The 16,846-nt window shown below is 45.3% G+C and overlaps 1 protein-coding gene across 4 annotated transcripts in view; it reads right to left on the minus strand.

Moving 5' to 3' along the window:
• The window catches only part of LOC147361925 (ATP-binding cassette sub-family C member 4-like), a 169,780-nt gene extending 153,392 nt beyond the window's left edge, over positions 1-16,388 (minus strand). The window contains exons 1-3 of one of the 4 annotated variants that reach the window (XM_086330248.1): positions 14,557-16,388; positions 8,915-9,025; positions 8,261-8,381 (exon numbers count right to left, since the gene is read on the minus strand). In XM_086330248.1, the coding sequence (XP_086186374.1) occupies positions 8,261-8,381; positions 8,915-9,025; positions 14,557-14,630 (306 nt within the window). In that variant the 5' untranslated portion in view covers positions 14,631-16,388. Of the gene's footprint in view, positions 1-8,260; positions 8,522-8,914; positions 9,026-14,556 lie in introns of all 4 variants that reach the window. The other 3 variants (XM_086330245.1, XM_086330246.1, XM_086330247.1) reach the window with 3 other exon arrangements.
• Between the last annotated feature and the right edge of the window lie 458 nt (positions 16,389-16,846).

Here is a 16,846-nt window from a genome sequence, read left to right on the forward strand (position 1 = left end):
GACAGCTGGCAACAACATTTTATAACCTGTGAATGTCTCCATTTATGGAATTTGGTAGCAACTGGCTGAGGCAAACCGGGCAAAAGGTTTTCCAGCTGCCAGAAGATTCATTCCTCATAGGCTCAATGTTCTGTTCCAAGTATTAACTCCAAATAGAACAGTGGTGTGAATGCCAAGGGAAGGCACAATTTCTGATGACTCAGCTTGCCTTGGAGAGTCTCCCAGAATCCCAAGGGGTGGCTCACCCTGGGGATTCAGACAATGGGAGCAGCCATTCCCGGGAGCTACCCTTACCACGTGTTCACTAGTGTGGGCAGATACCACCAAGGAATTCTCTCATATATCTATTCCTGATCCTAAACTTCAAACTGGTAAGCAATGAAACAACTGAGAAAATACTCATTATCAAACATGAAACTAACCAAATTAGAACTTTCTGAATAAGTAGTGTGTGTATGAGTGTGTGTGTGTGTGTGTGTGTGTGTGTATTAGTTGCTCAGTCATGTTTGATTCCTTGTGACCCCATGGACTGTAGCCCATCAGGCTTCTCTGTCCAGGGAATTTTCCAGGCAAGAATACTGGAGTAGGTAGCCATTCCCTTCAGAACATGGTCAAATATTGTCTCCATAAACCCTTCATCTTTTATATCAATCTGTGACCCCGTTAATATTCTTTCTACAAACTAACTGAGAATATAGTTCTTATTCTTTCACAAAAATTGTTCATAACTGTTAAACCATATGAGATTTTTAAAAGAGTCCAAAATAATATCACATCATCCATCATTCAACATTCTACAAGAGTCTCAGAGTCTCTGAGGCTGACATTTCTTGATAGTCCTTGGTATTCAGCCTCCTGAAGGACTGACATTAATCACCACCTCCTAGTCCTTAGGGGAACTTCTTAGACAGTTAGATGCTAGAACTGCTGGACTGGGTACAGTTCCTCCTCCAGGCTTCCACACATACTTGACACATTTCTTACCCAACTTCCTCATCTCTCATTCACGAGAAAAGAAAGCAAACACAGGAAATAGAAACATGCTATCAGAGGGGAAAAAAAAAAGCTTGAGGGAAACAAGAAGAAAAGGGTGAGCTTCTGGGAAATGAAAAGCCAATTAAGTTTTAGAACTGAGTGAAAGATGACAAAGGTAGAGTTGAGAAGGATCCAGAGCTAAGGAAGAAAAACAGTGAATTAAAAAAAGAAAAGAAAAGCAGTGAATCTGGGGAGATAATAAACATCAGGATCCTATATATGCATTCAGTCCTCTTTTACACAGTGGTCTTTATCCTGACTGCGTGTTAGTATCATCTGGGAAAGTAAATAAATAAATAAATACTATAAATATCCTATAAATACTATGGCTCAGGGTAACCAAAGAGTTTATAATGACAAAGCTTCTCTTTATGGAAATGTTTCAGCTAATAAATGAAGAAGGTAAGAATTAGAACTAGAGCATCACCATTTTGGAACCCTTACTGAATTAATGGACCTTGAGTAATAATCATGAATCACTCCTAACATCACACATACAAAAAAGATATTATGTACCTCATAAAGGAGGTACACAACCCTATAACCCTGTCTCCTACAAAGAGGAAACCTTAATGACTCAGATCAAGTTCTAGATCTAACCCCCAAACCTAAGGTACCAGAGGAGCAAGTTACATGACTTGGGGGAGAGGCAATTCACCAAACTCAAACTGTGGGAGTCTCTACAGGACAAGCAACCTGGTTTCTTCCTTTAAAAAATAAATAATAAATAAACTAAATAAATGGTTGAGAGGAAAGAGGGGGAGGGATAGAGGGAGATAGAAAAGCAACCTATACAACCTCTATGAACCAAATGTAGCTTTTTTGATGCTGTTTCAAACAAGGGGGGAAAAGACAACAGTGAGCACTGGTTAAATACTGATGATATTAAAGTTAATGTTTATGCATAATAATGGAATTGGAATTATCTAGGGGGAAGAGTCCACATCTTTTAAAGATACCTACTAAAACATTTATAGATAAAAATGATATGATGTTTAGGAACTGCTTCCAAATAATCTTCAGAAGTGAAAGCAAGTAGGGGTTCAGATGAGGCAAGACAGCTCATGAGTTGACAATTATTGAAGCTGGCTTAGGGTGACATAGGTGCTTATTTCCCTGTATACTTCTGAGTTCTTAGCTGATACTCCCTGTAATAAATGACAGAAAAAGAAAAAGAAAACCAAACAGAAATTTATTAACACATGTATTTCTGGTACATATCAGAAATGCCAGAAAAACTGAGTAACTCCTTGACATGGCCCAAAGTGTTAGTCGCTCAATGATGTCCAACTCGTTGTGACCTCATGGACTGTAGCCCACCAGGCTCCTTTGTCCATGAAATTCTCCAGGCAAGAATATTGGAGTGGGTTGCCATTTCCTACTCCAGGGCATCTTCCCAGCCCAGGGATCGAATCCAGGTCTTGATCGAACCTGGATATCCAGCATTGCAAGCAGATTCTTTGCCATTTTAGCCATGAGGGAAGCCCCTGAGCCACCAAGGAAGCCTGAGATGACCCAAACCACACCTTAAATACCGTTTCCAGCTAAAGACAAAAGAAGGGAGGGGACATTTATGAGAAGTTGATAGGAAATCCAGCTTAAATTAGAGTCAGGTTGGATTTGTTATGCAGATTTAATTCTTCATGAAGACTTATCTATTAAGATTCTTCTATGATTTAGAGCCATTCTTTTCTTCCTGGTACAGAGATGGAGTGTGCATTCTAAGTCATTTCATTTGTGTCTGGCTTTTTGTGACCCCATAGATTGTAGCCCTCTAGGCTCCTCTGTCCATGGGATTCTCTGGGGAAGAATACTGGAGTGGGTTATCATCCCTCCTCAGGGGATCTTCCCGACCCCATGGATCAAACCTGCGTCTCAACTTCTCCTGCATTGGCAGGAGGGTTCTTTACCACTAGCACCACCTGGAAATCCACAGAGATGGAGACATCCTTATAAATGGAGATTTTCTTTATCAATGTAAATGTTCCTCACAGAGGGCAAACTGCTACTCTGTCTTCAGAACTTTTCCTGTGTCTATTTCTCAAAGAATAAGCTCAAAATAACCTTTCTGCCAGAGATTTGTGGGGGTAACACATTCTGCCACCCTTCTATTCTTTTTTATACTTTTGAAATGTTACTAAATATCTACAGGAAAAAGAGAAGAAAAACAAACTATAGAAAGCAATTGACAGAGGACCACAGAGTTGCTATCAGAACAAACACCTCCTCCTGGCTCTGAGCATCAGTGGAGGCTGTGGGAGGAGAGGAAGCCTCAGGACAGAACGCAGAGAATGCTGGTCTGGGTGTTAGAACAGTGGGCTTCAGAAACCAGGTCGGATGCCTGCAAGTCACATGACTCTAAGCCCTCCTATAGCTCCAGGTGCTCATCTGTGGAAATACCTGCCTTGTCTACCTCGGAGGATTCCTGGGACAGCTGAGTGAGCTACCACAGCTTAAAGTGCTCTGAAACCACCATTAAAACAAGTGGTTTTGATCACTTTTATTATCAGATGGTGATATGGCTTTTATTATCACTTCTATTATCAGATGGTGACTGCAGCCATGAAATTAAAAGATGCTTGCTCCTTGGAATAAAAGCTATGACCAACCTAGATAGCATATTAAAAAGCAGAGACATTACTTTGCTGACAAAGTTCCATCTAGTCAAAGCTATGGTTTTTCCAGGAGTCATGAATGGATGTGAGAGCTAGACCATAAGGAAAGCTAAGCACCAAAGAAATGATCCTTTTGAACTGTGGTGTTGGAGAAGACTCTTGAGAACCTCTTGGACTGCAAGGAGATCAAACCAGTCCATCCTAAAGGAAATCAGTTCTGAATATTCATTGGAAGGACTGATGCTGAAGCTGAAGCTCTAATACTTGACCACTTGATGTGAAAAAATGACTCATTGGAAAAGACCCTGATGCTGTGAAAGATTGAAGGCAGGAGAAGGGGATGACAATGGATGAGATGGTTGGATGGCATCACTGACTCGATGGACATGAGTCTGAGCAAGCTACTGGAGCTGGTGATGGATAGGGAGGCCTCGTATGATGCAGTCCATAGGGTCACAAAGAGTTGGACACGAATGAGCAACTGAAACGATTATCAGAAGTTCTGGGAAGAGACTTATTCTATCCTTAATGGCAGAGGTTGGTTTCACAAAGGGTTTGGAAAACTCAGTGCTGCTTACAGGCCATCATGGCAGGACAAGAACTCATCAGAAAAGTCATTTGTAAAAGCCACGTTTTCTAGATAGTAATTAATGTTTCATTTATAAGTAGACTGCTAAAAATTTTAGCCATTATGAATGTAATATTTTAAATATGAGTCACCTACTTCCCTAACTTCTTAAAGAAAATAGAATGAGTAGGTGGGGGGAATGAGTGAAATAGGCAAGGGAGATTAAGAGGTACAAACTTCTAGTTATAAAATAAATATGTTGCAGGGATACAATGTACAACATGGGAAATATAGTCAATATCACTGAAATAACTTTGCATGGTTACAGATGGTAACTAGGCTTAATCATGGTAATCATTTTGCAATGTATAAAAATATTGAATTGGGACTTCTCTGGTAGTCCAGTGGGTAAGACTCCACACCCCAAATCCAGGGGCCTGGTATAATCTCTGGTCAGGAAATTAGATCCTGCTCGGTCTAAATAAATAAATTAAAATGGGAACTGGTATTTAAATAAATAGATAAAAATACTGAATCAAAAAAAAAAAATTGCATCACTATGCTGTACACCTGAAACTAACATAACACTGTAAATCAATCACACTTCAGTTTTTAAAAATTCTTTGAATGTTACAATAAAAACTTACATATTTTTAAAAAAAGAAAATAAAAGAGGTTAAAAAGTATCACAGTCATTCATGGCTCAGGGTCATCACTGTGGGTATCACTGACACCTGAGGGCTAACTCGATGCCCTCAGGAACCAGCAGGGCGCACGGCAGGCCTGCTCGGCAGGTCCCATCCACTTGCTCAGTGCCCCCTTCTCCTCTCCCTTGCTGTGTGGTCCTCAGTGGTTGCTCTCAGCTCACAGTATCTTTGCCACCAGCAGCCACTCCTCAGCCTCCTGGGTTGAGCAAAGTGAGGGACACATGGAAGAAAGTGTTGGGAAATAAGTGCAAAGCCCACTGTAGCTCTCTGGGAACCAGCCTTGAGTCAAGGCACAAAGCCCAAAGAGGAACTCAGAGGATTCTGTTTACTTCCTGCCCATCAACTGATCTCCCAAGTGAAGATTTACACAAACATGTGCTTCCTATAGCCTCCACCTGGACCAGAGACCATAAGCAAAAGTGACCTCAGACAAAGGCCAAGTGCCCAGACAAGGCTGGGCCATTTACAAGATTCCCAGGGAAAGGACATAACCCCAGCCACTCCACCCCTCTCAGGGGAAGGGACTGGGTGAACCCACTCTGGCTCTCAGGTCACCCCACTTAACACACCAGCAGTGGAGACCTCACCTCTCAGAGAGAAGCCCTGATGACCTGGGGAGGTGGTCTCTGTGTCTCTGGTCCAGGAAGAGTCTTCAGGCTACTTCTCTCCATCCTAAGGGCCCCGGACAGGCAGACACCTGTCCTCCCTACCTGTGGTCCCCATGGAGGTGCACACATGGCCCAGGCATGCTCAGAATTTCCTGGCTGTTCTGTTTGAATTAGAGGTGACCTGAAAAAGCTCCACATTCAACTTTAGCCTGTACTTGTTTCTCTGAGCATTATAGTCACTCCTCTATTCTCATAGGACAGAGGTTTTCATACTTGAAATCCTAACCCCAAAAGCCTGACTTGGACAGGCATCTTCCTGTTGGTGCTGCCAGTGTTTCTGGAGGAGGCCCTGCCTGTGCTGTGGGTGGTAACAGCACATGTCTTGAGAATCATAGATGATCCATGAGGTATTCTGTGCATCAGAGGAATTAAAAGAAGGCTGGCAGTCACAAAGGAAATGTGTTTGAGTTTTAGAAAATTCTGGACCAAGTATAGATCTTCCAATATCTAAAATACAGAGACCAGTGAGTAGTACAGATAGATCACAACACGGAAAGTTGCTCATACAATCAATTGTTTAACCAACTAGTACTGCTGCTAGTAGAGAGAATGAGCCTCCTTATTTTCCAAGTCCATTACTCCCTACTTGTCTGCCATGACCACCTAACAACAAGTTTCCTGAAAGAGGGCCCAGGGTTCTACCAGTTGCACCTTATGCAGCCCCAGGCCTGGCCTTCCTGAATCCTCAGCAGGAAATATTACTGGGGCTGGAAAACTGTGAAATCAACACTCCCAGCACTACAGTGGGGAGGGTTCCCTCTCAGGAAGAACCCCAGATCCTGAAGCCCCTCTCTCATGATATCATGAGGCCTCTCCCTCTATGTCTGCTTCTCCCATGAGCTGCCACAGCCAAGACTCAGGACTCAAATTAGGATGGGCTCCATCCAAGGCTTAGTGACCCCACTCAAGGGGCTAACAGCCCAGGACAGCAAGAAAAACCAGCAGCTGAGTTCAAACTTAGCCTCATGGACCATCTATTGAGATGTACCTGACTTCAGCTTCCTCAGCATCTGGTACCAAAGGGAAATTAGAGAATCAGGGACAGCAGAGAAAGACCTGCTCCAGGATATAATCCAACATTAAACCCTGAGGCTACTCATCCAACCAGGCCCCTGGCATGAGCCACAGGCAGACACCAAGGCCCCAGGGTTTCCTGATAAGAATTCATGAGAACTCTCCTGTGTGAGGTCAGGAAATCCTGCACAAACAGGCCACACCAGTTTGTCACCTGTGTATTTCAAATGACAATGTACTGTGAATATGTGGAAACATCATCACTGGAACAACTCCAAAGAAGGGCTGGGACAGTCTAAGGAGCAACTGCCCCCTCTCCCATCCCCTGCCCTTCATAAGGCACTGCAGTATCTCTGTGGTCAGAGCCCTCTCTAAGGTGGCACTTTGACCCAAATACCTATCCCCACCCTCCGGCACAATGGCCAACCCACATTTGTCATCAACGAGAACTCCATCTCCCAGGACCTGTGAGCTTACAAATTCTCTGATTTCCCCACTTGTGTGGGGTGGACTTCAACTGCCCAGCTGCCCACTGCCCACAGTGCCCTTCAGTACAGCACAGCCTTTAAACAAAAACCACACCGCTCACCAGTAAACCACCTGGCCCACCCACCTCACTCCCAACACAACAGACTGATGACAGCTCACACCTTCTCCACCTAAAGCATCCCTTTCACAGCAACTGCATCTTCCACCCCTCCTGGTCTCACACACTCACAGGCTGCCTGTGTTCCTAAGGCAGCGCTAAGGGACCACGGAGAGCATGAGCCACTCAGGGGGGTCTGCAGCAGAACTCCAGCAGGCTCAGCCAGAACAGGGGGGCTGACGGCACTGTGTCCCCAGGTGGACTGTCTCTCTGGGGGATCTTGACCAGATCTTCAGGGTCACGGAGGTCACTGACCTCACAGCTTTCTGTCTCTGGTTTGCCCTGCACATCCCCTCCTCCACCCTCTGCCAATGCCAGAATACCAGACTCCCTCTTCAACCAGGAATCTGCTCCCACAACCAGGAAAAGAAAGCAGCATGGAGGGTGCAGAGAATTCACGGTGAAGCTGGAGCTCCTCCCCACAGGGGCTTTGCTCACAGTGCCAGCCCACGGGGAAGGGGGCAGCCTGGGGAAAGGTGTGCTCTTAGGAGTTCTGGGCGGCTACAGTCCAGATTCAGGGCCCTGGGTTCTGTTCCCCTGGCGGAGGAGAGGTGACAATATCTTCTTAGGAAAGCGTTTATCAGTGACCTGGGCAAGTTAACAATTATTTGCCAAGCGTCTGTAAAATGTATCTTGTTCTGGGCTCGAGTCCAAGTGACCTTCCTCTAAATCACAGGACATATATTGCCTGAGGTTGTAGGAATCTTTTGGTCAAAGATCAGTCTTTATAATGAGCATCATGAACTTGCTAACATAATATAAAATGTCTTTTATTTCAAGGCCATGCTTCCACAACACTGTTTTTAATCAGTTAAAAGAAAAATAGCAACCCCTGAAGTCCAGTTCTTGCCCATTCTAAAGATAAATACAACCTCTGAGCTCTATCATGTTTCCATGAGGGTTTAACCTCAGACCTTAGACCACTGGCCTCTCTCCCCACCGGTCTGTCCACCTCAGTACTCAGATACATACATCAAAAAGCAGTGCACAGTATGAAAATCTTTTACCTCAAGAAATGCAAACATTCCCCAAATTAAATAGGATTTCCAGTAACACTTTACGATCGCTTTCATTAAAGAAGGCTTCCTTGCATCTTTCTCAGCTCTCTTCACTTCCTGATCCCAGTGCCTGCGATGAGAAACAGCACGCAGTGAAGAACAGCGTGTCCACCAAAGGGAAAACGGGGCCGGGTGGAGTGGGAGAAGAGCCTGCACTACAGGGCGCTCTGCGGCTGCACAATAGATTCTGGCTACCTGCTCACAGGGCTCCTGAAAGACAAGCGGTGCAGACTCTGAAGCACCAGAAAAACAGGCCTTGAGGGAAAAGTTCCAGATTCTGGAAACAAGTTCCTGCCAAGCTTTGCTGGACTCACAGGTCATGAGCAGCTCAGGAGGGCAGACACCCTCCTCCAGGGGCCCCACCTCCGGGGACAGAGCTTGGCCTCCAGGGCCGTGGCTGCGGGCTCCCTCCACGTCCACAGATGCACAGGGAACACGCACCTCCAAAGTGAGCTAAGCCTGGGGTCAGCCTGAGGGGACTGAGTGTGCAGCGTCAGGGGAGGAGGATCAGAAGAACCCAGAGGAAGGCAAAGCCTGCCCCAAACCTTTAGCCCCATGTGGAAATTCTCACTTCCACCCCTTCTCCCAGCTGCCTGTGCTCACCCTTGCAGCTCTTCTCCGAGGTGCTGGGAGCGATCTTCCGGAAGCACTGAGTACATGTCATTTGGTTCTAGTTTCCGCTTATAACCCATTTTAAACAAGGGGTTTAGCCACCTGGTAAAAAAAATTTTAAAAAAAGAAAAAAAGAAAGTGACATATATCCAAATTACCCTCAGTTAGAATCCTACATTCACAGACTTTGTTTAAAAAAAAATAAAAGTCTACGTTTTCAATATAAAGGTATGGGGGAAATTAGATACATGCTTTCAAACACATGCACACATCTCTGAAGTGAATTGAAGCCGCTTAGTCATGTCCGACTCTTTTCGACTCCATGGACTGTAACCTACCAGGCTCCTCCAGCCATGGGATTTTCCAGACATGAATACTGGAGTGAGTTGCCATTTCCTTCTACAGGGGATCTTCCTGACCCAGGGATCGAACTCAGGTCTCCTGCTTGCAGGCAGACACTTTACTGTTTGAGCCACCAGGGAAGTATATATCTCTAGGTATTGGAAAGTCACACTGGCTTATACATGATATACTTTAATTAAAGCAACCTGTTTGTGGCCTAATGAACATACATTGTACATCTTCTTTAATTATTATGTAAAAATACATTTAGAAATCAAAATAAAGTTACTGTGGTTCAAGCTTGCAGAATACAGCTGAATGGCCATTGTGGGTAAGGCTGCAGATATAGTCCTATATTACCGAGGACTTAAATCTTCTGAACTGTAGCAGATTCAAGGATACCTCCAGTCATGTTCGAAGCAGTTGCAACCTTGAAGTCTCAATATCTCCTTAGATTAACTGTCAACACATAGGAATTTTTACAGGAAATCAGATGGAACACAGGTCTCCTGCATTGCAGGCAGATTCTTTACTGTCTGAGCCACCAAGGAAGCCCAAGAATACTGGAAGGGAAGCCTATCCCTTCTCTAGGGAATCATCCTGATCCAGGAATCAAACTGGGGTCTCCTGCTTTGCAAGTGGATTCTTTACCAGCTGAGCTACCAGGGAAGACCCCGGATACAACACCCTGAGTCTAACAGGCTCTGGACCCTGACTTCCTTACAGCCCTGTCAGACTCCCCTAAGCCAGACCACTACGTGAGCCTCTTTCTGACCCCGAACTCCTGAAGACATCCTAACGATAAGCAACACCTTCCGACATAAAATGCACAGTTGATTCTTCTTATCCCTGGCAAATTCATTTATTTTTAAAAGTAACATTCAAAAGGGCTGGAATTTTATTGACTATTGGGTCTGTCACCATCAGCCTCAGTCAGAGAATAAATATAGCCCACCAGACTTTCAGGGAACTGCACTAACAGCTTACAGCATCACCAAACTATGGTTTAATTCCTCCACGCCCAGGCTTCTGCCCCGAGACATCAAGGTTGCTCCATTGCCACCCTTCTGCAGCAAAGGCATATGTGTTAGTCAAATCCCTGCTTTCTAGGGGCCCAACCAAGCATTCAATATGAGCCCTCCAACCTATAGGCATGGCCCACTCTAGACGGTTATCATGCTTAAGGGCTCTGGGAATAGGATCATACCAAACATGGAGAGGTCTGGCTATGCAGCCAGTGTGCCCTGGATGGAAGGACACCAACCATTAGCCTAAATGTGACTCAAGAAAACCCAAAGACAATGTGTGTGCACCCCTGAGGGATGTTTGTTCCTTAGGGCTCTTGTGGCAAGGGCCACCCACGTTGGGCCATTAACTGTTTCCAAGAAAACTCTACCAGGGGAAACTGGGCTATAGGTGGTTCACAACCCAATCCAGGTTACATTCAGATTTTAATTACACTCACACCACCTCTAAACCAAAGGGGCCATTTATCTAGTCAGGAAGGGAACTAGACTGGTAATAGCAGGACTTGTCACTCTTATAGGATCCCTGGTGAGCCTAACACGAGGAACAATTTATAATGCCATAAGTATAAAAGAAGTTGCTCAGAGAGTGGCCTGGGTAATAGAAAATCCAGTTCCAAACTTAGAATGGTAAAATCTTCACTGGACCCTCAAGCCCAGAAGACATTTGACCACTGCAAAGCTCCTGATTACCTGCTGGCTAATCAAGGGGGAATTTATGCCCCACTAACCATTTCCTGTTGTTTCTATGTTAACATGAGCGGTCAGATAGAAGAGAGGGCATCCCAACTGCTAAAGAAAGCTGCTTGCAGACAGAGAAAGAGAAATATCATATGGTATCATTTACACATGGAATCTTAAAAAAATGGTACAAATGAACTTATCTACCAAACAGAAATAGAATTACAGATGTAGAAAATGAACTTATGGCTACTAGGGGGTAAGGGAGGAAGGGACAAATTGGGAGACTGGGATTGACATATATAAACTATTGTATATAAAATAGATAACTAGTAAGAACTTACCATATATAGCAGAGGGAACTCTACTCAATACTCTATAACTCTGGAATGGCCTATATGGGAAAAGAATCTTTTAAAAAGTGGATATAAGTATACGTATAACTACTTCACTTTTCTGTGCAACTGAAACCAACACAACATTTTAAGTCAACTATACTCCAAAAAATAATATTTTTAAAAAACAGAGAGAGGGCCACTTGGTTAAATATTCAGAACAAGAAGGCCTGGCTGAACTAATTTATGACAGGATCAGAAGAGCTATTCCCAGCTTCCCTGAGCTTCTAAGGCCATTCTTAGAACCTCCTACAGTTACTCTCCTTCTCTTGCTCTTTGGTCCATGATTCCTCCATTGTCTCATTAGTTTTATTTCTTGGAGAACCGAGTCAAGCTTCTGATGGTCTTTACTCAGGGCTATGAGAAACTGGGACTCTAGCCTGTTGACAATCAGATTCATTTTGGTTGAATCAGGAAAAATTCTGCTCTTGCTTAGCAATGTCCTTGCTTAGCAGGAAGTGGTATCAGAAGACTAACCTTTGCCCCTCAGAGTCCCTCAGAAACGAGGAGCAGTAAAAAGGAAAGGCTATTGCCCCTGAATTATATCCCTGCCCCTTTCTCAAATAAAAACCAACTGCTCTTATCTGAGTTTCACACTCAACCATAAAAAGAAAGAGAAAAATAAGAACTGATTAGAACTAGCCAGGACCCAAATGGCAGAAGACCTAACCTCCAGTAGACATAGAGCCTCATTACACATTGACTGTAATATATTAGCCTGCTAAATGACACACCCACCAGGACCACTACAGTTGACAGTGGCTATGACAACAACCTGAAGAGTTCATACAAGGACTAAAAAGGAGAGTTGCCTCAATTTCAGGTCCAAACCACACCCGGTTTTTGGGTAAGCCATGAATATTCCTTCCTCTCTTAACTTAATTCCCTTCCTTCTACCTTAACCCTCCTATATTCAGTGTCTAAGCCAAATTGGGCTAGAGGTTGATTTGCAAACTAAGTCTCCATCTCTCCATTCTTTGGTCACTGAGCAAAGCTTGTGTTCTACCAGTCTCACCATCAGTTTACTTATTGGTTGTTGGAATCAGAGTGAAAAAAGAACCTCCCCATCATGATAAGGGGTCTCAGCCTGGGCTAGGACCCTGAAACAAGTCCAGGCAACCAATTCCATGACAAGCACAGCAGTTACATACACAAGAAATGTAGACTCCAGAAACAAACTTCCTGGTTTGAAATCCCACTCTACCACTTACTAGCTGTGTGATGGTAGGCAACTTACTCAATCTCTCTGCTTCAGTGTCTTCAGGGAGAAGTAAGAGGTAATAGCTCCTTTCTCTCCAGCAGGAAAACTGGAAATGGATGTCAACCAATATCAAAGAGAAGTCCTCACTTTTCATTTCCATGAACGTATGTTTTGAAAGTCCACCAACAGAACGAGCTTGGAGAGTTCCTTGCCCTGCCTCAAGTTAAGGAGATGTTTGCCTGATTTGTTATTATTTACAGTAACCATATCTGTATTCCTTCTTCAAGATCCCTCTTTTCTTGTGCTGTGCTTAGTTAGTTGCTCAGTCATGTACGACTCTTTGTGATCCCATGAACTGTAGCCTGCCAGGCTCCTCTGTCCATGGGGACTCCAGGCAACGATACTGGAGTGGATTGCCATTTCCTCCTTCAAGGGATCTTCCGAACCCAGGGATTGAACTCAGGTCTCCTGCATTGCAGGTGGATTCTTTACCATCTGAGCTACCAAGGAAGCTCTCCTCTTTCCTTAGTGAAATGAAAGTAGCTCAGTTGTGTCTGACTCTGTGTGGCCCCATTGTAGTCCATGGAATTCTCCAGGCCAGAATACTGGAGTGGGTAGCCTTTCCCTTCTCCAAGGGATCTTCCCAGCTCAGGGATCGAACCCAAGTCTCCTCCATTGTTGGCAGGTTCTTTATCAGCTGAGCCATAAGGGAAGCCCAAGAACACTGGAGTGGGTAGCCTATCCATTTTCCAGCAGATCTTCCTGACCCAGGAATCAAACCAGGCTCTCCTGAATTACAGGTGGATTCTTTACCAACTGAGCTATGAGGGAAGCCCTTAAGGGCCATCAAATGGCCAAGAGATGTAGCTACACACACTGAATAAACCACCGTCAAAACAAGCATAGGAGCTCCCATGCCCCAGGGACCCCCTAGGCTGTCCCATAAAAGAAGGAAATATCAGAATTTATGGAAAAGATGAATAGGTTAGGGTCCAGAAACAAAAGACCTAATAATCACCCAGGTGTGATTAAAGTCCAAAGGTTCAGGCCTGCCTAGTTAGTAGTCCCAGTTATCAGATGAAAACTTTGGTTAAGAACTTCAGCTCTCTGCAGCGTTTTTTCATTGGTGCTTCCTCCCAGCTCAGAGACCTGTCAGTGGTTTCAGGACCACAAGACTCCTGGGCAGGACCACCTGCATCAAGACCATGCACTGCTTCTCTGAAGGCTAAAATCTAGATAAGACCCCACTCCCCGAGGGTTTGGTCTTCAAAGGTAGAAGTGGAGATATTTGCAATAGGGAAAGGGGCTGTGGCCAAATACACACTCTGCTCCTGTCCGTGTGTTCCAGATGAAAGCAAAACATGTTCCAGAAATAGTGTCCCCATTCATTTCATAAAAACCAATAGTGTTTGGTACTCACATGAAATTGGTCACGACTAAGTACTAGGACATACAGTCAGTCACACAGGGAGAGAGGGAGGGAGAAAAAGAAAGACAGGGTCACAGAAGCGGGGAGAGAGGGAGTCCAAGGTAGCTGGAAGTCAGATGTTCACCTAAGGAACATGGGAAAAGGTGGGGACATTTTTGGAAGATGGCAAAGGTGCAGGGCAATAATTAGATAAAGAAAGTTGTTCATAAGCTGCTTGCTTAGCCGGGAAAGGTGCAGCTTTAGTTCAGAACTGATTGTGAATTCCTGAGCGGTTCTGAGGAAGACAGATAAGGTGGGGAGTAGGAGGCCCAGTCCCTTCTCCCACTGGGCTGTGACTCCCCCTTGGCAGCCTCCCTACCTCCTGCTCTTGCAGCATCAGCTCTCAGGCTCCTGAGACTGGCTGTGTGGAGAGCAGCAAGGCAGGTCCCCGGGTACCTCTCCCAGTCCTGTTGCCCCCTACCCTGGGCACCTGGGTGTACTCCCTTGCCTTGTCCCTTGGTTCCCAAAGGAGCTGTCAGTGTCAGGCATGCCGAATGTCACAGCTCAGATGGGGCACTCACCAGACAAACAGGCGCGAGCAGAAGTTAGCATTCTGTAGCGGGTTGGGCTTCACCTCCGGGGACACAGGCAACATCTTGCCGGCCAAGGTGGACACGGACTCAGTTCGCCCTGCTTAGGAGGCAGTGGGGCTCCTGATGCTCCTGGAGGTGCTGGCAGGGATACTGGAGACTGGCCACCTCGCAGGTCCACTGGGTGGGAGCCTGAGAATACCTGCTTCTGAGAGTGGAGCTCGGGTTGCTCCAGGTCCCAACTCCCAGGACTGAGCAGCCTCCAGGGACCACCTCTGAGGCACCCACTCTGTGCAGCTGCTCCCACAGGCATAGAATGGAGGCAGCGCACCACGTGTGGGGCTGCAGGACCAAGAGACACCCAGGTAGATGTTTCCAGAAGCCCCACGCAGGTGGAAGGCAAAGCTACCAGCTCTTTGATAAAGGCAGCAGGCTGACTGTGGGGCACAACGAGCCCAGCTCCGTGGAGCGCACCTGGCTGCAAACTCTGCAGAAGTTCCTGCTCTGAGCCCAGGCACTCAACCAGAAGGTGGAGACGGGAGGCTCAGGCCCCACCCACCTCTGCTGCTCAGAGGCTCCCCATGGGCTGCAGAGGAAACCTGGAGAAAGCTGGCAGATGGAGATAGCAACCCACCCTCTGGGCATGCTGCCCTCCTCAGGACCAAACAAGAGCGCTGTGGGAAGGTCTCCAACTGGAATGGAGCAGGACCTTGAGGGACTTTCCTGGGATAGACCCTATCCCCACCGCATGCCCTCTGCCTGTCTCTTGTTTGTAGAAAAGCTTCAGTCTCCCAGGCCTCCTCTGAGTTACAAAAGGCTGGCTCAAGAATTACTGATTGGAAAAATGTGAACATGTACTAACAAAAACTTTATCAATAGATTAGCCATACAGCAGTCACAGAATCTTTAGTTCCTCCCTGAAGCCTACAGATAACAGGGTCTAGTGCACATTCCTCAGTTGTTTTGCAGATGCTTAAAAGCCCACCAGGTGAGAAAAGTTAACTGTATGATGACCATGATAAACTGGAACCTAAGGATTTATGATAATAACCCCTGCTACATTACCCTGCTCCTCAACATCAACCTATCAGAAAATAGCACATGAGCTAATCAGGTACCCTGGACTCTCTCCCTCAGCTTGCATTTAAAAATCTTCCCCCAAAATCCACTGGGTAATTCCAGCCTTCCAAGCATGAGCATCCTGCACTTCTTGCTTGACCCTTGCAATAAACGTTTCTCTGCTCAGAGCGCCAGCATTTCAGTTTGTTTCTTCTCACTGTACCTGGGGCACAAGACCTTGGATTGGTCAATACAATCAGCAGCCAAATATTTGACCTTGGCCAACAACAGGGTTTAGCACAGATTATGTTTGTAGAGCTGCAAGATTTAAAGAAACGCAAGAAAAGATTAGAAGACTTCAAATGATCTCGGTAGATGAATTCATGCTGTCACGGGAGATCTCTGCAATATGTGAGATGTCTTTTGACATCTCAGGTTACATTGTTGGGGGACTTCAGTGAGCTTTTTCCTGCCCTCCTACAAGGGGCATTTGGGACAGAGAGATTGCCTTATGATTTCTTTCATGAGTTCAGGGCCTGCCTAGTAGAATAACAGTGGCATATGTTACATAATATAGGTTATGTGCATTTCTAGCGAACTTACTTCACTTTTAACTCCCACAATGCCCTATTCAGTTCAATCGCTCAGTCATGTCTGACTCTTTGTGACTCCATGGACTGCAGCATACCAGGCTTTCCTGTTCATCACCAACTCCTGGAGCTTACTCAAACTCATGTCTATCGAGTCGGTGATGCCATCCAACCATCTCAATCTCTGTCATCCCCTTCTCCTCCTGCCTTCAATCTTTCCCAGCATCAGGGTCTTTTCAAATGAGTCAGCTCTTTGCATCAGGTGACCTAAGTATTGGAGCTTCAGCTTCAGCATCAGTCCTTGCAATGAATATTCAGGACTGATCTCCTTTAGAATGGACTGATTGGATCTCCTTGCAGTCCAAGGGACTCTCAAGAGTCTTCTCCAATACCACAGTTCGAAAACATTAATTATTCAGCACGTGACTTTCTTTATAACCCAACACTTTCATTCATACTTGACTACTGGAAAAACCATAGTTTGACTAGATGAAACTTTGTCAGCAAAGTAATGTCTCTGCTTTTTAATATGCTCTCTAGGTTGGTCATAATTTATTTTTCCCAAGGAGCAAGCACCTTTAATTTCATGGCTGCCATCACCATCTGCAGTGATTTTGGAGCCCAAGAAAAGA

The sequence above is a fragment of the Bos grunniens genome, chromosome 12 (genome assembly GCF_055505025.1).
Source record: "Bos grunniens cultivar Pamir isolate PY7600 chromosome 12, Bosgru_T2T1.0, whole genome shotgun sequence".
NCBI lineage: Eukaryota > Metazoa > Chordata > Mammalia > Artiodactyla > Bovidae > Bos > Bos grunniens.